The following is a 24,338-nucleotide window of genomic DNA, read 5'->3' on the forward strand; positions in this document are numbered from 1 at the left end:
TACACCAAAGCTGCATGACGCGTTAGAGTACATGACAGTCACACAGATTCAAGGAAGTCATTTTGAAGTTCCACATGCACTGCAAACTTTTTCATGCCCTTCAATTTCCCTTTTTGGAAAATAATTCAATGCAAATAAATTACCTGCAAATACTGATTGACCGTAAACACCGCAGTGAAAGTAATTCTAAGAGAGTCAAGTGGAATCTTTAATCCTTAATGCGTGCTTTGGAGATAAAGATGTATGGGTCAAGGTGGATCCAACACTATTGCCTTCCAGCAAACGGCATGCACCACAAATCTCAGGTGATTAAGTATAATCGGAATGTGGACGAAACATCAATGTTCCACAGTAACTTTTGTCGCATCAAAGGAAAAGTGCAGCCTGAGAGGGCTAGCAGAAGCGCACCAGACATGACCCGTGATGTTCTAGGCCCGCAACATGACGTCTCGTCCGATAAAAAAAATTAAGTGGAGACGAGGTTTCCTCACATCACCTATTCCAATCGGAGTTTTATTTCAACGGTGCCTTGACTTCTGGCAACCATGTGATACGGTCGGCTGCCAACAAAACTGGCACTCCACAGGAGAGATAGGCAAGCAATCATAGGCCTGTTCACACGAAATTTTGCGACAATTGCTGAGCAGTGGGACTGCTCAAGGAACCATGTAACCATGAATCATCTGACGAAAGCATGAACGGGGTTGTGCAGTCACGCGGTGCAAACTGAAATTATGGTCAGGTGACTCTCGCTCGAGTTAATTGTGCGAGCTCTTCAAATAAAACCAGAAGTAGAGAAGTTGTTTTTTGATCCCCCAATTTTGATTCCCAATTACAAAAATTCCTTCACATTTCTCTCGAGATATGATAAGAACATGACAAGGATCTCGCGAGATCCCATGACGACCTCTAGGAGATTCTTGTTACAGTGTACCACAGCCACGTGATCAAGCGACAAACAAAAGCTGCAGCCGTAAAGGAGGACTTCAGGGGGGATGGGGAAGGAAGCAAGGGGTGGGGCGGAGGGGAGGGAAATACCATGCTTGGCCTTTCCTCACCTTTCCAAACTGCCGCAGAAGCTGGATTAAGGCACCCTTGCCGAAGGGATGCGTGATGCTGGCATGGAAAGCTAGGCTCGGATGCTCAGCCGACAAGATGGCAACCCAACGTTGCTGAAACAACAAAAGCTCAATCAAAATGGAAGTTGAGCGACAAAGAGAGCAAATATAAACAACAGACTCCTTGAGGGTGGGCAGGTTTAAGGGGTGAAGAGAGAAGGGCATTTGCGCTAAAGAACAGCTGCACGTACCGTGACCCAAGTAGGGACAAGGTCGCATTTGTTAATAATAAAAATGAGATGCTTCCAGGGTTTCTCATTGCGCAGAAAGTTCTCAATATATGGAGAGCGTGTCCCCTGAGGATCTCGCGCATCCAGTACTTGGAGAATGATGTCAGAAGCATCAACGACCTGAGAATAACGGTCACAGGAATGCCAGAAGCATCAATAACCCGATTGAGCCAACATTTGATACAGACCCAGGTTTTAAGAATTTTAGTTCACGATAATTTCCTGCTCAAGTAATCTCAATTGCACTTGTGCAAAATAAAGCAGACCCCAACCGAAACAGACTACATCCAAACTGGCAAGCTTCAAGACACTCTTCCAAAATAAATAAACTGGCCTCCTACCAAACCACTCATAGAAAATAAGTAAACCAGGCCTCATCCGAACTGGCAACCTCCGAGGCACTCGTACAATACATGGTGTCTATAAAATCCTTGTGCAACCTTGAACTTTTATAACGTTTAAAGAACACATGATAGAAAAACCATGAATGGCGCATGAAAGCAAAGTTCATAAACTTTTAACACAACTCAGTTCAACTTTTTACGTTTCAACATAACTGCCATCTGCCGTGGTACATTTTTCAAATCCGATTTTCTAATTCTCCAAAAACACTTGCGTTACTGCTGAGTAATGTGATGAATTGCATTCGTGGTTCTACTTTTAAGTTCCTCCAAAGAATGGGATTTTGATGAGTAAACAGTAGTTTTCACATGGCCCCTTAAAAATAAATCAAATTGGGACGGGTCAGATGAACGAGGTGGACAAGCATGTGATCCACGTCGACCGATCCACTCCTCTGGGAAGACAACATCAAAAAACCCGCACGTCACAAACAAAGAGACAAGGAGCACGGTCGTTCTGAAAGAAGTTGCTGTCTAAAATATTCAATTAACGTTGTTTAGGAATAAAGAAATTCTGTATCATCGACAGATAGCGGTCACCATTCACTGTTCCTCCTTCAAAAAAGAAAGGACCAACGATGTGTGACTTTGAGAGCACACCAGACATCACTCTTTGGGGAGTCTCTTTCATGTTGCAAATTTCCATAGATGTCTCTGTCCCCCATGTGACAGTTGTGATGGTTGACTTTGCCAGAAATGTGGAATTCGAAAATGTTACCTCCTCAAGAAACCAAGGGGAATCGAGAACTTTTGATTTGAAGAGTTGACAAAAATCTCATCTTGAATCGTCGTCTTCTTGTAACATTTCAACTGCATGGGTTTTGGAAGCATGGTCATGTAACAGTGCTTTGAAGATTTTGTTCACTGTCGTCCGTGGCATGATCAATTCAAGGGATGCATGTCAAAATGATTTGCGTGGACATCATTCAAATGATTCCTGGATGTATGCCATGGCTTCTTCGCCGATTCATAGCCTTACCGATCCTGGTTTGTCCTTCATTGAACGTGTTTCTTTAAAAAAAATTCTCCAATTGTTAATCAAGTTCCTTAGTAGTGCATCTTTCTTGCAACGAGTGATGAATTTTCTTCTCACTGCTGTTATGGACGTTAGTTGAGAGCTAGCTATAGCACAGAGTTTACCTTTATATGCCTCCGCCGACGAAGTCCGTCCGGCTGTCCGTCCGTGATAGGTTGTCGTTGGCGCCATAACTTGAGAACGGCTGAAGGGATCTTGGTCAAACTAGGTGCAGGTATGTATAATGAGGTAAAGATGAACCGATTCGATTTTGGGGTCACGAGGTCAATGGCCAAAGGTCAAAAGTCATGTTCAGCAAAAATCTTGTTACCACGATAACTTGTGAACCAGTGATGGGATTCTGACCAAATTTGGTACAATTATGTAGAACGATGTAGAGATGAACTGATTAGATTTTGGGGTCAAGAGGTCAAAGGTAAAAGTCTGTAATAGGTCTATAACTTGAGAACGGCTGAAGTGATCTAATTTAAACTTGGTAGAGTTATGCATAATGATGCAAAGATTAAATGATTATAATGTGGGGTCAAGAGGTCAAAGGTCAAATACTGTAATCGATCTAACTTGAGAATGGCTGAAGTGATCTAATTCAAACTTGGTACAGGTATGTATTTAATGATGTAAGCATGAACTGATTAAATGTGGGGGTCAAGAGCTTAAACGTCAACGGTCATGTCAGGTAAAAATGTGATAACCTGAGAACAGCTGAATGGATTTTAATCAAACTTGGTACGAGTATTACAATGATGTAATAATGTGGGTGGAGGCATATCAGTAGACGCCGTGATGTCGAAGTGTGTTGTTCTGATCCTCTAACGCTGCCATCTTATATCAGTTATGGATCTGAAAAAAAATTAAACATAGTTGAAGTATAGACAATTATATTGCATCGAGAAAAAAACCTTATGAATCATGCTTACATATGGCATTTATTTACAGTTTGCTTCTATCGGGTTTACATACAAAGTTTGAAAAATTCAAAGTTGCAGAAGGATGTTATGGGCACCCTCTGTAACCAAATAATCAGGTAACGGGCACCAAATCAAACTGGGAACCTCAAAGACCCTCATGAAAAAATTAATGAACCATCCCAACCGGGCCCCCTCAAAAACGGCAAAAGTCAAAAATTAAAAATCCCACCATTGTGCAAACATGGTGAAGAGATGGACACTTATCTTGTGCCAATATGTTTCGCCCACCTTGTGTAGTTCACCCCAGATTCTCCGAGACTGCCCTTTCTTGAATATTTCTTCTCTGGCCTCAATGCTAAAACAAAAATATTATCCCAGAGGCATAGAATGTCCCACAGGCCATAAAGATAGACAGGAATACCAGCTTATGTCTACCAAGAAAAGTTGACGGAAAATATTTGAAAAAGTACTTTTGATTGATAAGCAAAGACAGTCACAGTACAAAGACTGAACAAAGAGGGGAGAAACGAACCGCTCTCCAGTGTCTTCGGCCACAAGATCACGATCTCGCAAATCATCGTAGCTTGCCTCCGAAGCTTTGGCGTGCTCCTGAAGCGAGAGCAAGTCAGTAGCAGAAACCATGGGTCGCTTACGCTGAGATTTCGGCCCAAACGTAGTGCCAAAGCTCTCGGTATCCAGAATGTGTACCCTTGCCATCTGAGAGATGATGAATGTAAAATGGTACGTTAGCCCAACAATGCCAAGGTGAAAGCAATGTGATCTTCAGGAGACTGGGATAAAGTAAAGTTCAAAAAGGGGAATTTTCCAATGTTCAACGTTCACAGTTCAATGGGGGGATTTTTGCAACAAGAGACAGATTTTCCAATGATGTGTATATCTACAAGATGAACAGAGAGATGGAGAAGGACATTGTTGTACACAATAGTACACAGCAACACAGATATGGATACACATCAAAGGTGTAGAGAGAGATAAAGAGAGGGGGAGGAGAGTGGGAGAGAGGGAGGGCGAGAGAGAGAGAGAGAGAGAGAGGGAGGGCGAGAGAGAGAGAGAGAGAGAGAGGGAGGGCGAGAGAGAGAGAGAGAGAGAGAGAGGGAGGGCGAGAGAGAGAGAGAGAGAGAGAGAGGGAGGGCGAGAGAGAGAGAGAGAGAGAGAGAGAGAGAGAGAGGGAGGGCGAGAGAGAGAGAGAGAGAGAGGGAGGGCGAGAGAGAGAGAGAGAGAGGGAGGGTGAGAGAGAGAGAGAGGGAGGGCGAGAGAGAGAGAGAGAGAGAGGGAGGGCGAGAGAGAGAGAGAGAGAGGGAGGGAGGGCGAGAGAGAGAGAGAGAGAGAGAGAGAGAGAGAGAGAGAGGGAGGGCGAGAGAGAGGGAGGGCGAGAGAAAGAGAGAGAGAGAGAGGGAGGGCGAGAGAGAGAGAGAGAGAGGGAGGGCGAGAGAGAGAGAGAGAGGGAGGCGAGAGAGAGAGAGAGGGCGAGAGAGAGAGAGAGAGAGAGAGGGGGAGGGCGAGAGAGAGAGGGAGGGCGAGAGAGAGCGAGAGAGAGAGAGAGAGAGAGAGAGGGAGGGCGAGAGCGAGAGCGAGAGCGAGAGAGAGAGGGGGGTGGGGGTAGGAAACAAGCAAACATGGGTGGATATATGGAGACAGGCAAACATGGGCGGATATATGGAGACAGGCAAACATGGGCGGATATATGGAGACAGGCAAACATGGGCGGATATATGGAGACAGCCAAACATGGGCAAATATATGGAGATAGGCAAACATGGGCGGATATATGGAGACAGATAAACATGGGCAGATACACAGAGACAGGCAAACATGGGAGGATATACGGAGACAGGCAAACATGGGCGGATATACAGAGACAGGCAAACATGGGCGGATATACGGAGACAGGCAAACATGGGCGGATATATGGAGACAGGCAAACATGGGCGGATATATGGAGACAGGCAAACATGGGCGGATATATGGAGACAGGCAAACATGGGCGGATATACAGACATAGGCAAACATGGGAGGATATATGGAGACAGGCAAACATGGGCGGATATATGGAGACAGGGAAATATGGGTGGATATATGGAGACAGGGAAACATGGGCGGATATATGGAGACAGGCAAACATGGGAGGATATATGGAGACAGGCAAACATGGGCAGATATATGGAGACAGGCAAACATGGGTGGATATATGGAAATAGGCAAACATGGGCGGATATACAGACATAGGCAAACATGGGAGGATATATGGAGACAGGCAAACATGGGCGGATATATGGAGACAGGGAAATATGGGTGGATATATGGAGACAGGGAAACATGGGCGGATATACGGAGACAGGCAAACATGGGCAGATATATGGAGACAGGCAAACATGGGCGGATATATGGAGACAGGCAAACATGGGCGGATATATGGAGACAGGCAAACATGGGCGGATATACAGACATAGGCAAACATGGGAGGATATATGGAGACAGGCAAACATGGGCGGATATATGGAGACAGGGAAATATGGGTGGATATATGGAGACAGGGAAACATGGGCGGATATATGGAGACAGGCAAACATGGGAGGATATATGGAGACAGGCAAACATGGGCGGATATATGGAGACAGGCAAACATGGGTGGATATATGGAAATAGGCAAACATGGGCGGATATATGGAGACAGGCAAACATGGGTGGATATACATAGATAGGCAAACATGGGCGGATATATGGAGACAGGCAAACATGGGCGGATATATGGAGACAGGCAAACATGGGCGGATATAAAGAGATAGGCAAACATGGGCGGATATATGGAGACGGGCAAACATGGGTGGATATATGGAGACAGGCAAACACGGGTGGATATACGGACACTGGCCAGCACGAGCGGGCAGACAGACAGACAGAGACAGGCAGGCATGGGAGGGCAGGCAAACAGACAGGCAGGCACAGGCAGGCAGACAGACAGACAGACAGATTGATATATGGAGACAGGCAAGCACGAGCGGGCAGACAGACGGAAGCAGGTAAGCATGGGAGGGTGGACAGACAGGGACAGGCAGGCATGGGAGGGCGGACAGACAGGGACAGGCAGGCATGGAAGGACAGATAGACCGAGATGAGCAGGCATGGAAGGGCAGACAGACAGAAACGGGCAGGCATGGGAGGGAGGACAGATGGAGACGGGCAGGCACGGGAGGGAGGACAGACTAAGGCGGGCAGGCATGGGCAGGCGGACAAGCAGCGGCACACAGACAGAGTTACACAGCACAAGTATTACGTAAGATCAACTCACATGTGCTTTGCTTTTCTCGTTCAACAAAGAAACTGGAAGCTTGGTTGGCCTCATGATAACCTTGTAAGGATCTTTCATAACGTTTCCCATTTCTTCCTGAAACTTCTGCAGTGAAGTTTGTTTGATAACTCGTGTGTTTCCTTGGGACGACATGCAGAAACAGATATTCTAAACATGCAGCCATTTAGACCCTTCAAAAAGATCAATTTAAGGAGCCAGGTAAACTCAGGCTTCATTTACACAACCTCGCATTAAAACTCCCTTTAGCTTCTAAACCATTGTAAATTTAAAGTTATCAATACTATCACTGTATTTTATTCACAATACAACATTTTATTCCCCACAAGATCTAATCTTCCCACGTATAATTAATGCGTCAACACAGTAGGTACACATTTTAGGTCGTACGTTGTAGGCAGCACCCGCTCAGGGTAGTACTACCGTTCAGATTTATGAGTGTTAAAGTGGTGCCCGGAACCATCTTGCACTCTCCGTGGCACGTATGCTGGTATTACTTCCTGTCTCACTCAAACTATAGCTACCGGGCTAGCTTCAATCTCTCTTACAAATAAACATCATACGCTTTTCTTACTCATTTTCACTCCTCACCTTTACATTCTCTCTCCTCTCATTTCCCAAGAACATCCAATTAAATATGAAAAGGTTATGGGGCATTATGGGGCGCGAAGAATCTCCGGTGACCTGCCCGTCTCTGCTGCCAATGAGAGGAGGGGCTCAGGCAGTAGCAGTAGAACCCTCCTACGCCCCCCTCCCCCCCTTGCCTGTTGAATAAACTTGACTCTTCATCAATTTATTTCACCAACATTCGTCGTCTTCATTCAAAACTTTCCTCTGTTGAACATCATCTGCTGCTGTACACCTTCTGGACCTCGAATCTCCAAACTTTGATGTCATCTCATCTGGCTTAAGATTTGTCTCCCGACCATCACTATTTTTCTCTGTTTCACTTCCTGCTCTCCCAACTCGACAAACTTCATAGCTTTCTTTGACGATCTTAATTCCTGCCATGAAGCCATGACATCCGAACACCCTCAAGCAGAATTCCTCTATTTAGGACACTTCAATGTACATCACAGGGAGTGGTTGAAATCTTCCCACACGGATGTTGGGGAGGTTGAAGCTCTTACATTTTCCATTCTCAATGATTTGGAACAAGTTATCACCCACCCAACCAATATACCAGATCGTCATGACCACTCTTCCAATACAGTGGAACCTTGACTTACGAGTTTAATTCGTTCCGTGACCGAGCTCGTAACTCAAATTGCTCGTATCTCAAATCAAATTTCCCCATTGAAATGCATTGAAATGCTATTAATCCGTTCCAGCCCGCCAAAAACCACACCAATTTTTTTTTAAATATACAGTATATATAAAAATATCTCGCGCTTTATATTTCACCTGTATGCAGCATACAAGTTGGCAGGATGGCCTGGACTGGAGGTACGCACACTTGACTCTAAAGTCTAAACTGTCCAGCCTGGGTTTGAATCCCGACCCAGCTATAACCTGTCATGGGTGAATCACAGGCAGGGTGATTCATCAATGTGTGTACCGCTAAACTGGGCGCCCCGTTTGCGTCCCATTAGTTGTTGGATGTTAAGGATCTCACCGTGTTTTCCACAAAGAGAAGGCGAGCTATCGCCGGCATTCTGAACAAGTTGTGGCCTGGCATGCTCTTCTCCTCTGCCGTTATATACGTCCTCCTCGACACCTCGCTCATGTTTTTCGACGATTGCGTGTTTTATATCCAAGCACATCATCCTCTTCTTCTTCTCAGCACTGCACTTGCCACTCACTTTCTTAGGCCCCATGGTTAAAACTAAGAAATTTTCCGAAATAACCAAAATGCGAAAAAAAAAATGCAGCGCTGTACGACAGAGATACGTACTGTACTTGCACGGCAAGATAACCACGTGACCAGAACCCACCTGGCGGCGTGAACTCGAAATAACCAAAATGCGAGAAAAAAAATGCAGCGCTATACGACAGAGATACGTACTGTACGTGCACGGCAAGATAACCACGTGACCAGAACCCACCTGGCGGCGTGAACTCGAAATAACCAAAATGCGAAAAAAAAAATGCAGCGCTATACGACAGAGATACTGTACTTGAACGGCAAGATAACCACGTGACCGGGTGGCGAAAGCTCGTAACTCGGATCTCGGCTCGCATCTCAAAGCAATAAACCGCCGGAGCGACGGCTCGTATCTCGAAAAACTCGTAAGTTGGGGCACTCGTAAGTCAAGGTTCCACTGTACTTTGTTTTTTTTACTTTGCGCAGGATTTGTTTTTCACCTCAATCCATGAGGCAATTTCACCTCCAATTGGTTCTTCTGACCACAATCGTGTGAACATCACTTTACTTACCACTCCCTATAATCTCTTTCCATGCAGTCAAAAAAGTAATCCTATCTCTGGACACAAGCAAGGCATACGGACAAAATGGCATTCATTCTCGTTCGTATCTTGAAGGAGTGTGCCTCAGAACTTGCACCTGCGCTTGCTCGTTACCCTGGGTTCGTAAAGCAAAAAGCGGGGTTAAGCATTCAGTTGCGTACGTGTGCCATGTCTGCATTTGAAAAATTCATTTTCTTGGCAACCGTTGGTCCGATTGACACGAAATTTTACCATAGAAGCACCTCCGCCTGTAGTATTTTTCAATGCATAATTATGACGTCATAGGTCACATGATACGGACGTCATCTTGGAAAAACGTTATACCTCTACACTACCGGTGAAAAGTTTTAGAACACCTCAATTTTTCCAGTTTTTATTGAAATTTACACAGTTTAATGTCTCAATGTACTCTGAAATTAGGCATAGAACAAATAAACAATTGGAGATGAAAAAAGAAATCATAGAATCATTTTGTTTAACAAAATTTAATTTAAATTTTTGACTCAGCACAGTAGCCACCTTTTGCAGATATAACGGCTGAACACACTCGTGGCATTCTTTCTACAATGGAAATCAAATATTGTTCGTGAAGTTCTTTCCAACACTGTTGCAGAAGTTCCCACAAATGTGTTGCACTTGTAGGTTGCTTTGCTTTCACCCTTCTGTCCAGTTCATCCCAAACCAGCTCGATGGGGTTTAAGTCTGGAGACTGTGCTTGGCCATTCCATGATTTGAAGCCTACCGTCTTGTTCTTTTCCTCGAAGGTAGTTTGGCATAGCCTGGAGGTGTGTTTAGGGTCATTATCTTGCTGTAGGATGAACCCCTGACCAACTAGGCGTATACCAGACGGTATTGCTTGCTGTAAGAGGGTATTTATTCACCGACAAGACATCAGGACCAGCCTCATCTCCATCGCATCTGCTCCATCATTTGAACACTTGGCTTTTAAACTCTCTGATCACACACAGTCAGTCATAGCTGTTGTCTACCGCCCTCCCAAACCACACCCATCATTCCTGTCTGACTTCTCCTACTTTCTGACCCAGCTATGTTCCCTCTCCCCCTCAATCCTCCTCCTTGGTGATTTCAATATCCACATGGACTCCACTGACTCAACGATAACCACTGACTTCACTGATTTACTCTCCTGCTTTAACCTCACTCAACATGTCAACTTTCCTACCCATAACCGTGGTCACATTTTGGACCTTGTCTGCTCTACTGGACTAATTTTGCACCATCTCTCTGGCTCCGACCTCACTCTCTCTGACCACTTAGCCATCACTCTGACCATCAACATCCCCACCCCAGCACCAGCACCAAGGCATTATCGCACTATCAACTTCCGTAAGCTAAACGCTCTTTCACCTACCTCATTCTCATCCACCCTCGCTGAAAAAATGTCCACTTCTCCCTTCGTTGACCTCCACACCCCTTCTGACCTCACCGACTACTACAACCACACTCTCTCCTCCTGCCTTGAGCAGGTTGTGCCTATGAAAACCAAAACAGTTTCGTTCACCCATTCTGCTCCCCGGTTTACCCCTGAACTCCGCCTGATGAAAACTCGTGCTCGCCAACTTGAAAGACTCCGCAATAAAACAGGTCTCACAGTTCACTCCCAGGCCTACAAGGACCACCTACAACACTATAAAGATGCCCTCTCCCGCGCCCGCTCCGCCTACTACTCTCAAATTATCCACTCTGGCTCCGGAAACCCAAAAGCACTCTTCTCTACAATAAACAAACTCCTCAGCGCCCTGAACACCACCACCCAGTCATTCACAGTAGACAACTGCATCTCCTTCCTTTCATTCTTCCAACGCAAAATTGAAAACATCTACAACAGCTTGACCACCGCCGCACCCGCTCCCCCTCAAACCAAACCACCTGCCCCCCCTTATCCTGCCATCCCCTGTCTCAATTCTCCCCAGTCTCCCCTACTGACCTCTCTGAACTCCTCATAGGAATGAAAACTGCCACCTGCACTCTTGACCCCATCCCCTCCAGCTTTGTAAAGGCCTCCCTTCCTGCTCTCTCTCCACTTATCATTGCAACAAAAAACTCCTCCCTGTCTACAGGCATCGTCCCACCGTCCCTCAAAATTGCTGCTGTTACCCCCATTCTGAAAAAACCTGGACTAAACCCTGACACCCTAAATAACTTCAGACCCATCTCCAACCTACCCTTTCTGTCAAAAGTTTTGGAACGCGGTGTAGCCACTTTTTTTTTTTTTGTATACAAGATCGAGGCTCGTGAAAGAGCGAACATTAATCACACAGAAAGACAAACCGACACATAAAACATATAACATCGGGAGCGGTAGACAAGATGGGGAGAGAGGGGGAAGGACACAAACACAACATTTGAGAGCAGGGACCGAGAGACATGGAGACATCGAGAGATCTGAGAGAGAGACTCAACTCAAACATCACCTCTCTGCCAATAACCTGTATGAAACATTCCAATCCGGATTCCGCTCCAACCACAGTACTGAAACTGCTCTCCTCAAAATCACCAACGACCTTCTCCTCTCCTCTGACGCTGGCAACCTCAACATTCTCATCCTCCTCGACCTCAGCGCCGCCTTTGACACCATCGATCACACCATCCTCCTCACTCGACTTGAAACCACCTTTAACATTACCGGCACTGCCCTCTCTTGGATTAAATCATACCTCTCTGACAGACACCAGTTCATCTCCATCAATAACTGCAAATCCCCCACTGCTCCCCTCCCCCAAGGTTCAGTTCTTGGCCCCCTCCTCTTCATCCTTTACCTGTCCCCCCTCGGTCACTTAATCCGCCGTCATGGTCTCCAATTCCACTGCTTCGCCGATGACATCCAGCTTTTCATCTCCATAAAGTCCATCTCCACCGCCACCCACTCTATCCTGACAAACTGCATCACTGAACTAAAATCCTGGCTTCAAATCAACTTCCTCAAACTTAACTATGATAAATCTGAAATAATCATCATTGGCCCAAAAACGCTCATAAAATCCACCCATAACTTTGCCCTCAACATCGACGGTATCCCAGTATCCACCTCCCCTCACATCCGGAATCTTGGCATCATCTTTGACCAAACCCTCTCCTTCGACAAATACACGAAACAGATCACAAAGACAGCCTTCTTTCACCTGAAAAACATCGCCCGTCTCCGTCCATCCCTCTCCTCCGTGGCTGCAAAAACCCTCATCCACGCCTTCATCACTTCCCGTCTGGACTACTGCAATAGCCTCCTCTATGGTTCACCCTCAACAATCACCAATAAACTCCAATACATTCAGAACTCCGCTGCCCGTCTACTCACCCATTCCCGGACCCACATCAATAGCCACATCACCCCCATCCTTTACAAGCTTCACTGGCTCCCCATCTCCCAGAGAATCCAGTACAAAATCCTCCTCTTGACCTACAAAGCCCTCCATAACCTGGCCCCATCCTACCTGGCTGACCTCCTCTCCAGACACACTCCCACCCGCAACCTCCGCTCTGTTGGTACCAGCCTCCTGACAACCCCCCCCCCCCCCCATCCGGATCTAACTCAGATCCTGGGGGGACAGGGCCTTCTCCATCGCTGCTCCCACCCTCTGGAACTCACTACCTCACACCATCAGAGACTCCTCCTCACTCACCACATTCAAAACATCACTCAAGACCCACCTATTCAACACTGCATTCAACATTTAACCCACAGCATCTCACTCCTGACTATCTCCTCTCCTTCTCCCTCCTTTGTGCTTTGAATATTTCCCTATTGATTCTTCTTTTTTTGCAATTGTTTTTATGTTTTGCTATGCATTATGTTTTGCATATATATTGCTGCGGATATGAGGATTGCATTTTTTTGATTGTGTGTATTGTGGTGGTAAATTGTTGTGTAACATTGGTTGGATATGGCCCCTCCTGCCTCCGGAGTTGTGTAAAGGTAAAAAGGGCGTCTCGGTAGTTAATTCCATGAAACACCACATTGAAGGACCCGATAAAACCCTTGTTCAGTAGCTTATATCTTATTATGTGTTTTAGAGTAAGGCCTTGTCTTCCATTAGAATAATACTCCATTGCACCGAATCAATTAAGAATAGCTCCCCTTCAATACTTCCATTTCCCAGCCAAACTCTCCATCTGCGGGTAAAGCAGTTCACAAGCGTGGGGTGCACGCCCTCTCATTTCGCTGCTATAGTGAATATGTGCTCCGTGCTCTGTTTGAACAGGAGGGGCGGGGTCGCCCGGGAGAGGCAAGCCCAGGGCGCGCCACAAAGGGCGGGGCTGTTCAGCCCCATGCCCAAATAACGAAACAAGCCCGTGGCTCGCCACGAGGAGCGTGCCGTCGGCGCCATGCCCAAATAAGGAGACAAGCCCGTGGGATTACCATACAATGTCACGAAACAGAGCACGGGGGAGGAGGGCGGTACCGAAACCGAAGGGGGCGTGTCAGACCGGCGCTGAAGGTTTGGGGAGAAGGGTGCGACGATCGCGGGGACAAGCGAGACCAGAGATACAGCAGAGGAGTCCAGGTGCGTAAGAGGGTTGGCAGTCCACCGGGAGAGAGTTCAGAGTTGCACCGGAGTTGCGTGAGAGATACGAAAAGCCTTTGACAAAGAGCCGCTTCAACCAGCCCCGTTTCAACCAGCCGCGTGAAGCCCTGACGGGGCAGCGAGTGACCCTGCCGGCGTGCGCTGTAAAGCCGAATACAAGGAGCTGCCGGCGTGCGCTGTAAAGCCGAATACAAGGAGCTGCCGGCGTGCGCTGTAAAGCCAAATACAAGGAGCTGCCGGCTCCTCGCTTCCCGCCCGGAGTGGACCTGCTCGCTGTGCCCTGTGATCCCACCTGCTCATCCCTCCAAACGATTCCTACCCTTCCATCCATTTGCGTACGTGAGTTTGTTTTGTTTGTTCTGTCCATGGGTATTTAATTAAGCTTGTATAAGGAATTCACTGTGTCTCTAAAAAGCTTCTGTATATTATTTTCTTATCTTTCCTTCTCCTTGGTTATTTTGAGCCTGTAAATAGTAATAAATAGTAATCGTATTTCCAAACCCTTCTTTGCCTTCGTCTTCCTTTTCTTCACATTCGTCGTCTTTGTCTTTTCCCTATTGAGTAGCTGTGGCGCGATACGGCCAACGTCTGGGTGGATCGGGTGAATTGGGGAAACTGTTAGGTCGCGGAGCCTCCGCTCGGCAAACATACCATCCTTAACCGCGGACCGTAACAATATAATGCATAGCAAAACATAAAAACAATTGCATTATTCCTGGTGTTGGGCTAGCGGCTAGGGTGCCAGCTTAGGATCCAAGGTTCCTGGGTTTGAATCCCGGTCAATCGCTGAATTAACGCCAGGGGGGTTGACTCAGCCTGTCATCCTTCCGAGGTCAGCAAATTGAGTACCAGTTCACTGGTAATTCCCTGTGTGTCGTAAAAAGGCGACAAACAGGGTTGGCGGCAGGAAGGGCATCCGGCCGTAAAACAGTTTCAAAAAGGGGACCAAAAAACAACAACTACCACGGGCCCCCGAAAAAGGCCAACCCCCGCTTGCGGGGAAAAATGGCCTCTAAAGGTGGTTCTAAAGGTGGTTTATGCATTATGTTTTGCACTCTGTCAAAGCGTCTTTGGGCTTCCTGAAAAGCGCTATATAAAATAAATGCATTATTATTATTATTATTATTGCATGGCGCTGCAAAATGCTGTGGTAGCCCTTTTGGTTCATGGTGCCAGTCACTCTGTGCAAGTCACTGACTCTGGATCCAGCAAAAGAGCCCCAGACCATCACGCTTCTTCCTCCATGTTTGACAGTTGGTGTCACACACTGAGGAACCATCCTTTCGCCTACTCGACGGCATACAAAAACCCTGCGTGGTGAACCAAAGATTTCAAATTTTGATTCATCGGTCCATAAGACCTTCTTCCAGTCTTCAGTAGTCCACTGGCGGTGCTTTGTGGCCCAGGCAAGCCTCTTTTTCTTATTTTGCCATCTTAGCAATGGCTTTCTTACTGCCAGTCGACCTGTCAAACCTGCAGCTCGAAGTCTTCTCTTCACAGTTGAAACTGAGACTTGCTTACTTCGACCAGTATTAAGCTGTGCTTGAAGCTGTTGTCCTGTGAGCCGCCTATCACGCAAGCTGTTGACTCTCAGAAACTTGTCTTCTGATTCTGTTGTGGCTTTGGGTCTGCCAGACCTCTTCGTGTCAGAGTTTCCTCCAGTTTCCAATATACTACTTCCTGCAGTGCAATATTGTCCAAATAATGCTTCAGAGGGTGTAATCAGAGTCTGTTCCGATACTGATTTTATACAGACAGGGAGTTTGTAATCAAGTAATCAGCAGAGGTTGGGACACCTGTAGGAATTGTTTGCATCAACTTTCAAGACTTAATTTACTTACATTGCTGCAGAACAGCTGTAAGTTGTTAACCCATTACTTGTTCCCTGAAGAAGGCCTTTTTTTTTACAATACAACTGTGCAATTTACATTCTTTTCCAGTTTTTGCTAACCTAAACTTTTTTTTTTAACCACGAGCAGTTTACCATTAGGTGTTCTAAAATTTAGGTGTTCTAAAACTTTTGACCGGTAGTGTATATCTCCCAAACTGCTCAATGGAAAAAATTGAAACATGGCTCATTGTCCAGTACTCCCCTTGGGGAATAAGACATGTTAATGATGGTCATCGGTGCCTTCGTTATGATGTCATAATTCGACAAGTACAACACGTATCCGATCATTGTGAATTTTTTTCTCAGCAACTGTTAGTCTGATGGGCACAAAATTTTCACCATAGGAGCGCCTCCTCCTGTAGAATATTTTAATGATAATCATGCCGTCATAGGTCATGTGGTACAGGTGCCATCTTGGAAAAACCGAAAAATGTTGCACCTCTATATATCCAAAACCGCTGCATGGAAAAAATTGAAACATGGCTCATTGTAAAGAACTCCATAAGGGGAATAGGTGTTGTTAATGACGACGTCATTGAAGCATGATTATGACATCATAATTCGACAGGGACAACGATTAGTCTGATCAGTTTGGAATGTATTGAGCGTGATCTATGCAACAATTATATTAGAGAATAGAAATTTATGATGTCATCGCCCACGTGGTCTGGCAGCCATATTGGATCAAAGAAAAAAAATGTTCAAATACAGAAGAGTTGGCTCGCAACAAGTTGACTGCGCAGGGTAAGTATTCTATGAATACCATCTAGTTACCTTCGCAAAAGCGGAAGGTTATGTTTTGATCGCTGTGTATTTATTTGTATGTCTGTGTGTGTGTATGTTAATCGCATAACTCAAAAAGTATTCAACCGAATTGCATGAAATTTGGTGGGATGATTGGTTATTATACGGGACACATTTGATTAGATTTTGGGAAACAGATTTGCTCAAATTCTGACTATTTTTAACTCGATCGTATTTCACTCAAAGTTATGAGCGACTGAAGAAGAAGATGTCCATCCAGGACGTCATCACTATAACGCGATCTCCCGCGATCATTTCAACCTCAAAAAAAATTATAATTGCAGATTTGACAATAGATGAGGCATATTAACAAACGAATGAAACAGATTTGCTCAAATTCTGACTATTTTTAACTCGATCGTATTTCACTCAAAGTTATGCGCGACTGAAGAAGAAGATGTCCATCCAGGACGTCATCACTAGCAGCACTTCGCAGCACATAGAGTCCAAATGTTATCAAGTACCACCACATGGATGTGATTACAATATCAAACTTTTGGCGGGATAGAATGGTTTAATTTGAAACAAATCTTCCCGCATGACAACGTAGGTGTGGCTTTGCTACACAGATCTTGTAGTCTTTTATTTTGGCAACAAAAGTAGCTGCGGCGAAGGTATGCGCTCTACCGAGTGCCCGTTCTAGTTTGTTTTGTTTTTGTTTAAAAACCCAAATTTTCCTCTTTGCTGGAATCATCCCTCAGTACAGCCTTTTAAAGAAGGGTGATCATTCAAACCCTTCCAATTTACCGTCCTATTGCTCTGACTCCTACTATTTTCAAAGTCTTTGAATGTCTTCTCAATTCCCATTTCCTCAAGCATCTTGAGTTTCACAGTCTTCTATCTGACCATCAATATGGCTTTTGCAAGGCAAAATTCACCAGTGATATCCTTTCTTACATTACGAATGTCTGGGCCTCTTCTCTGAGAGAATTTGGGGAATCCTTTGTTGGAGGCCTTGATATCTCAAAAGCCTTTGACAGAGTTTGGCATCGGGGTCTGATATCCAAGCCTCCCTCTTTCGGCTTTCCTCCTTCACTCTGCTCTCTCATATTGAGCTTCCTCTCCGACCGCTCTAATTCTGTAATTGTTGATGGTCCAACATGTCCCTCCTTCCCTAACAACAGCGGTGTCCCTCAGGGTTCCATCCTGTCTCCAACACTCTTCCTTCTTTTTATCAATGACCTTCTTTCTTCTACAAATAACCAAATGCACTCGTATACTGATGACCCGATATTACATTCCTCCATGTTTGTCCCATCTGCCCTCACTCGATCTTCATCTTGTTTGATCACAGCCACCTCTTTAAATTCGGATTTGGAGAAGATTTCCCAGTGGGGAAAATGTAATCAGATTAAGTTGAATGCTTCCAAAACTCAATTTATTCCCATCTCTCTCTCTAAAACTCCTCAACTGTCCAATCTCCTTTGAAAGCTCCACAATTACACCATGTGATTCAATAAACCTACTAGGTATTACCCTAACATCTAATTTATTCTGGAATCCACACATTACACAAATAGCTGAGTCTGCTTCGAATAAACTAGGAGTCCTGTTCAGATGTCAAAGATTCTTCGCCTCTCCACAGTTTCTTCTACTATATAAAGGATCGATTCGTCCTTGTATATACACTGGGGAGGTACTGCTCTGTTCTCGCATCTGGGGAGGTTCTAGTTCCACATACTTACTGGACAGAATTGAACCCAAAGCAATCCGACTTATCAACTCTCCCAATCTGACCTCAAAACTCGACCCACTCAAATTACACCACAAATATGGCTCTCTTTCTCTTTTCTACAGATATTGTTTCAGTTTCCGCTTCCAAGAACTTGCTGCTCATGTACCTCCTCCATTAGCGAGACCACGGAATACTCAACAAGCCGCTACATCTCATGATTATTGCGTAGCCATTGGCAACTCAAGGGTAGGCCTTTATGATGTTTGTTCTTTCCCTCCACTGGCAAACTCTGGAACTCTTTACCTTCCCATGTCTTTCCAAACACTTACAACCTTCCCCTTTTCAAAAAGCAGATTTTGTTTTACTTCTTCAAAAACTCTCAGACTATCCTCTCTTTCTTCACTTTTCTATGAATGCAGCTCTTTTATTTAAGGCCTGGCCTCGATGAGGGCTATATAGTCCATGACTGGAGCATTCAACATTAAAAATAAAAAATAAAAAGGGCAGCTCACCAAACCATTTCCTGTTGGGCTCGACTCGCGCCATTGTTCCTGGGATCACCTTGGACTGGAAGGAGAGTGGTTTGACGATCTTGCCATGCTTATTCCTGTAGAATTAATAGGAGATTCCAAAGGACAGGCAATCGTGAGGTTTTCATCCCATCACAGTTTGCAAAGGTCAGATAATCCAACACAAGTTAGGATCTACAGACAGACTATCGAGCAAGTAATGGATTACATCGAGAGCATGAATGTATTTATAAACAAACAAACGTGAGCATTTGAGGACATTTCAAGTTGATAAACAAAGCTACCAAACCTTCGAGCCTTTTCCCTGTACAAGTTGAGGCGCCGAATAGTTGAACGATCCCTCATGTGAGTACCAACAGAGTCTTTTGTTCGGTCTGCAAAATATTTAAAATATCAATGTCAAGATCAGATCATGAATCGTCGGTTTGACGCTAAACACTTGGAGGTGAAAACAGCATGCAATGGCTTATTGTTCAGAAAGCCCTATGTTAATGACGATGCTGCGACTACCAACATGTGCTGTGAATACGGTCGATACCAAACTGCATATTAAATCGTACATCAGCCTTTTAACCTCTGAAATGAAATTATGGTTTTGCTGGGAAAATAAATGCTTTCTAAAGCAGTGCGCGTCTGTGCGAGTTACAGAGAGGCCTCAGTGATCGAGACAGCGGTCTCCTGTTGAAACACTGCGTAAATAACTGTTTGGCAATCTCTCAACCAGAGCTTTTACCGCAGAAGTTATGCAAGACCTTGCTATTATAACTGACCATTTGCTCTTAAACGACTCTACCAGGGACCATAAAACCCATGACAATTGACATTTAAAAAGTCTTTGTTGATGACTTCTGGGTGAGGATGGGAAGACAGAGTTGGGGTTGGTGCTGGAGTTGGGCTTCTCCCTCCACCACCTCCTCCTCTTCAATGAGTAAAGATGCGACAGATTTGAAAGGCGGAGGTTGAGGCTTTTTGTAGTGCGGGGTGTGAGGACTTTTGGTGTGGGAGGCAGGGGATGAGGAGTTGCATTTGTGGGGGGAGGTGGGAGGAGGTTGATGGCTTGAAGTGGGGAGGGGATTGATGCCATGGGGTTTGGAAGTGGAGGATGAGGACTGACTTGGTATTGGGGGTGAGGGGGGAGTTGACAATCGAGGGGACAGAGTTGAGAGGGGAATGGATGAGACTTCGAGAGGGAGAGGTGGGAGGTTGAGGAATGAGGATTGCAGAATTTTGTGTGCAGTTTACTCACAGTAGAAACGCAACCAGGTGTGTGTGTGTGTGTGTGTGTGTGTGTGTGTGTGTGTGTGTGTGTGTGTGTGTGTGTGTGTGTGTGTGTGTGTGTGTTGATCGTTATCTCCATAATTTGGGTTTTAGAATGTGGAATGGAGTCCTCCCAGGACTAGAAGTACCCACCCCACTTCAGTGAAGGGTTGCCATACATGGACTAGTTGTGAAGTAGTCTTGTTTTCAGAGTTTGGTTTGAGACACCAAATGTGGTGTGTGTGTGTGTATATATGTGTGTGTATAAGTGTGTGTGTGTATCTGTGTGTGTGTATTATATACTATATGTGCGTGTATATATATATGTGTGTGTGTGTGTGTGTGTGTGTGTGTGTGTGTGTGTGTATATAGACTTATAGACTTACACACACACACACACACACACACACACACACACACACACACACACACACACACACACACACACACACACACACACACACACACACACACACACACACACACACACACACACACACATATAATATGGAATATGGACTTGGCATTTAATATGGAATTTTTTTTTTTTCTTGACTTGGGTTTACTTTCTTTCCTCAGTATATCAATCCGGTGAGTTTCTTTTACACTTTGGTGATTTATTTGTTAAAAGAACCATGTCACTGATTGTCTGTCGCAGCAAGAAGTCAACAACAGGATTATATCACAGGTGGCGTGGCAAAATGTACGGACAGGTACATTTGACGATTGACTTCACAATTGGGTATATAAGGGTTGTTGCATTCTGTATTAGTGGAAAACAACTGCTGTACATCTCCAAAGGTTATTGCCGCTTCCTCTGGAGATGGTCCGTCAACTCCACAATGCTGTTTGTCATGGAGTGGTGGCTTTACGAAATCATGGCATGAAACAGCGTGCTATTGCTCTGCAGTATGGTATCACTCAATGTCAGGTGTCAAAGATCCCGAAACGAAATGCTCAGAGGGGTGTCCCTACTCCAATACCGAGGCCAGGACGTCCCCGCAGAACCACAAGGAGGGATGATCGCCAGCTGCAACGGTTAGTCCGCAATGGCCATACCAAGACAGCTAATCGGCTTAGGGCTGAGTGGCAGCAACTGACAAATGTGCCTGTATCCAGAAGGCTAGTCAACCAACGACTGGTTCAAGCAGGCTATCGTGCCAGGTGTCCCCTGAGAAAGCTACGCCTGACCAGACAACACCGCCACCGTCAATGGCAGCCAGGACACTAGAATCACGTGATCTGCAGTGACGAGTCTAGATTTCTGGTCGATCGTCAAGATGGCCGCGTCCGAGTGCGCAGACAAGTGCATGAAGCCTACAACAAAGATTGTATAGTGCCAAGAGTCCAAGCTGGAGGTGGTGGGGTGACCGTTTGGGCTGCTTTTCATGCAGGGGGCAAAACTGACCTGGTTGTTCTGAATGGAAACCTGAACCAGTTCAAGTACAGGGCCATTCTGGAAGAAACATTGCTTCCATTTGCTCGTGCAGCCTTTCGAGGAAACTTTGTCTTCCAAGATGACAATGCACGGCCTCATCATGCTCGCATGATCCAACCCTTTCTTGCTGACCGTGGTGTAGAGCATATGGAGTGGCCTGCCATGTCCCCGGATATCAATCCGATAGAGAACTTGTGGGAAGAATTAACGTGTCAAATCGACAACTTGGACCAGCAGCCTGCCTCTGTGCGTGAATTGTTGCAGGCTATTGTCACTGCATGGCAAGCGATTCCTGTCCATACCTTGGAAAATCTCGTGAACAGCATGCCTCAACGTGTACGTGCTCTCCTGAATGCTGGTGGGGGTTACACGAAGTACTGAACTGTAATTTTACTGTCCGTAATCCCAGTCGTAATTGAACTTTTGTTTTTGTTAAAAAAATTTTTGGCTAATGTGCAAAATAAAGAGATACTTCTGGAAAACATACAGGAGTTTAACGCAGTACTGTCCATGAATTTAGTTCGATATCAGTTTCCATCACTTTCAAGGATCAACTTATTTGTTTCGAAATGTCAAATGTGATTTTTGTTTCTTTTAGAGGTCACATTAACAAAATCTAGAATAATTTCAACATAATTCCAATGAACTTTTGGTTCTAAGACATCTTGAAAAGTAAGTTCACCCCCACAAAAAAAATATTCCATATTAAATGCCAAGTCTGTATATATATATGTGTGTGTATATGTGTGTGTGTGTGTGTGTGTGTGTGTGTGTGTGTGTGTGTGTGTGTGTGTGTGTGTGTGTGTGTGTGTGTGTGTATATATATGTATGTGTGTGTGTGTGTATATATCATATGTGTATGTATATGTGTGTGTATGTATATATGTGTGTGTATGTATATATGTGTGTGTATGTATATATGTGTATGTATATGTGTGTGTATGTGTGTATGTGTGTGTGTGTGTGTGTGTGTGTGTGTGTGTGTGTGTGTGTGTGTGTGTGTGTGTGTGTGTGTGTGTGTGTGTGTGTGTGTGTGTGTGTGTGTGTGTGTGTGTGTGTGTAAACATGAGGTTTGGTAAACAAAATTGATGCCAAGCTTGTCTACAAATTACACAAACATTAATCAAATGATAAACCCACGGAGTACTCCAGTGTGCGATTTGTTTCAATAAAACTCCAAACTAGAACAACAACAACATCTGAAGACCCATGTTATAAGAAACGCCGATTTTGATCAAATCAAAGCGCGGGTTCATGTAATATTGCCATTGATCCTTATTTTAGAAGGCCATGGTGCACCAAATGTGGTGCTTACACCACAAAACCATTCTGCTGGACTACATACACGTCATCCGACAGGAGGAAAGCGTACAAGGCACTGAATTATAATTATCTATCTATAATTCCAGCAATCTCTGTGTGTGTGTGTGTGTGTGTGTCTGTGTGTGTGTGTGTGTGTCTGTGTGTGTGTTTGTCTGTGACCGCTGTTTCTCGACAACCACGGGTCCGATATACTTTAAACTTGCCAGGTATATTGCTGGGGACCCGAGGATGTGCCTTTTCAAGGTTTTAAATTAATCGCAGAAGTAGTTACCGAGCTATGTCCAAAAAACGATTCAACCAATCAGAGAGCAGCGAGCTATCACGTGTGCCGAACGTGGCGAACAGACTCTGCCTCGGATGGCACATTTGAGAGCGTATTCATTTATTTCCCGTCGGCAAACTATGTTGGCGCTATGTTGGCGTTAAACGATGTTTTAAAACTAATTAAAACTAATTTGCGATTCTTTCGCTTTCCTGCGATATGCGACCTTCCGGAGCTCCTGTGAGAGCGTGCGCCATTACGGATAGTACGGGTACGGGCATGCCATATGTTGGCGTTAAACTATGTTTTAAAACTAATTAAAACCATTTCATGTAAATAGAGGGGGGGGGGGGGGGGATTATCACTGTACTCGCAAGCCGTTCGCCGTTCGCCGTTCGCTTTGGCGTTGCGAATGGACCAAAACATTTCATGGACCAAACCATTTCATGTAAAGCGTTCGCCGTTCGCTTTGGCGTTGCGAATGGACCAAAACATTTCATGGACCAAACCATTTCATGTAAATAGAGGGGGGGGATATAATTTTAGATATATATATAGTACGGGCATGCCCTAGTAATCCTAACACGAGGAGGTGAAAGGCCTCAAAACAAAACAACGTCGCAGTTTCCATACCGGGGTTCGTGCTCGAATTCGACTTGTTCACCGTTCCCTTCCCCTTGTACTGTCTCTTCACCATCTTTGCAACCTCTTCCAAGTCCCTTTCGTGGAAAATAAACGGTATAACCCGTCTACCAATTCAACACCGACAACACATGGACACGAAAGTCTCCCAGGCAGCACTTCCGGGATTGGTCGCGATGAGTACGGCGTCTTCCGGAGTCCAAAAAGGTTTCAACCAAGCGATTTGTAATGAACCCTTCGCTCAATGCAATCTATTTCACAATTCTAACGTGCTATCGGAAATGTTACCATTAAACAACGGTTTCATTTCCAGTATTCAGATGTTCCACAAAAAGGACATTTTGTAAACCTATATACGTGGATATTTTTTTTATATCAGTGCAATGAATTATTTGGAAAACACTTTTCATTTTTCACTTGATGTACGATAAACCTCGATCAGCGATCGAGACGATCCAACATCGATCGGGACTCGCTAACATCGATCGGGACTCGCTAACATCGATCGGGACTAGCTAACATCGATCGGGACGAGCTAACATCGA

General features: G+C 45.1%; 1 protein-coding gene across 2 annotated transcripts in view; it reads right to left on the minus strand.

Moving 5' to 3' along the window:
* Positions 1 to 23,994, minus strand: part of GNL2 (G protein nucleolar 2) — a 62,023-nt gene extending 38,029 nt beyond the window's left edge. Inside the window, exons 1-8 of one of the 2 annotated variants that reach the window (XM_068109562.2) lie at positions 23,785 to 23,994; positions 19,161 to 19,245; positions 18,854 to 18,948; positions 7,004 to 7,143; positions 4,226 to 4,410; positions 3,982 to 4,048; positions 1,310 to 1,468; positions 1,059 to 1,172 (exon numbers count right to left, since the gene is read on the minus strand). In XM_068109562.2, the coding sequence (XP_067965663.2) occupies positions 1,059 to 1,172; positions 1,310 to 1,468; positions 3,982 to 4,048; positions 4,226 to 4,410; positions 7,004 to 7,143; positions 18,854 to 18,948; positions 19,161 to 19,245; positions 23,785 to 23,848 (909 nt within the window). In that variant the 5' untranslated portion in view covers positions 23,849 to 23,994. The remainder of the gene's footprint in view (positions 1 to 1,058; positions 1,173 to 1,309; positions 1,469 to 3,981; positions 4,049 to 4,225; positions 4,411 to 7,003; positions 7,144 to 18,853; positions 18,949 to 19,160; positions 19,246 to 23,784) is intronic. The other variant, XM_078774937.1, reaches the window with a different exon arrangement.
* Between the last annotated feature and the right edge of the window lie 344 nt (positions 23,995 to 24,338).

Source organism: Myxine glutinosa, chromosome 3 (assembly GCF_964187855.1).
Source record: "Myxine glutinosa chromosome 3, kmMyxGlut1.1, whole genome shotgun sequence".
Taxonomy (NCBI): Eukaryota; Metazoa; Chordata; class Myxini; order Myxiniformes; family Myxinidae; genus Myxine; species Myxine glutinosa.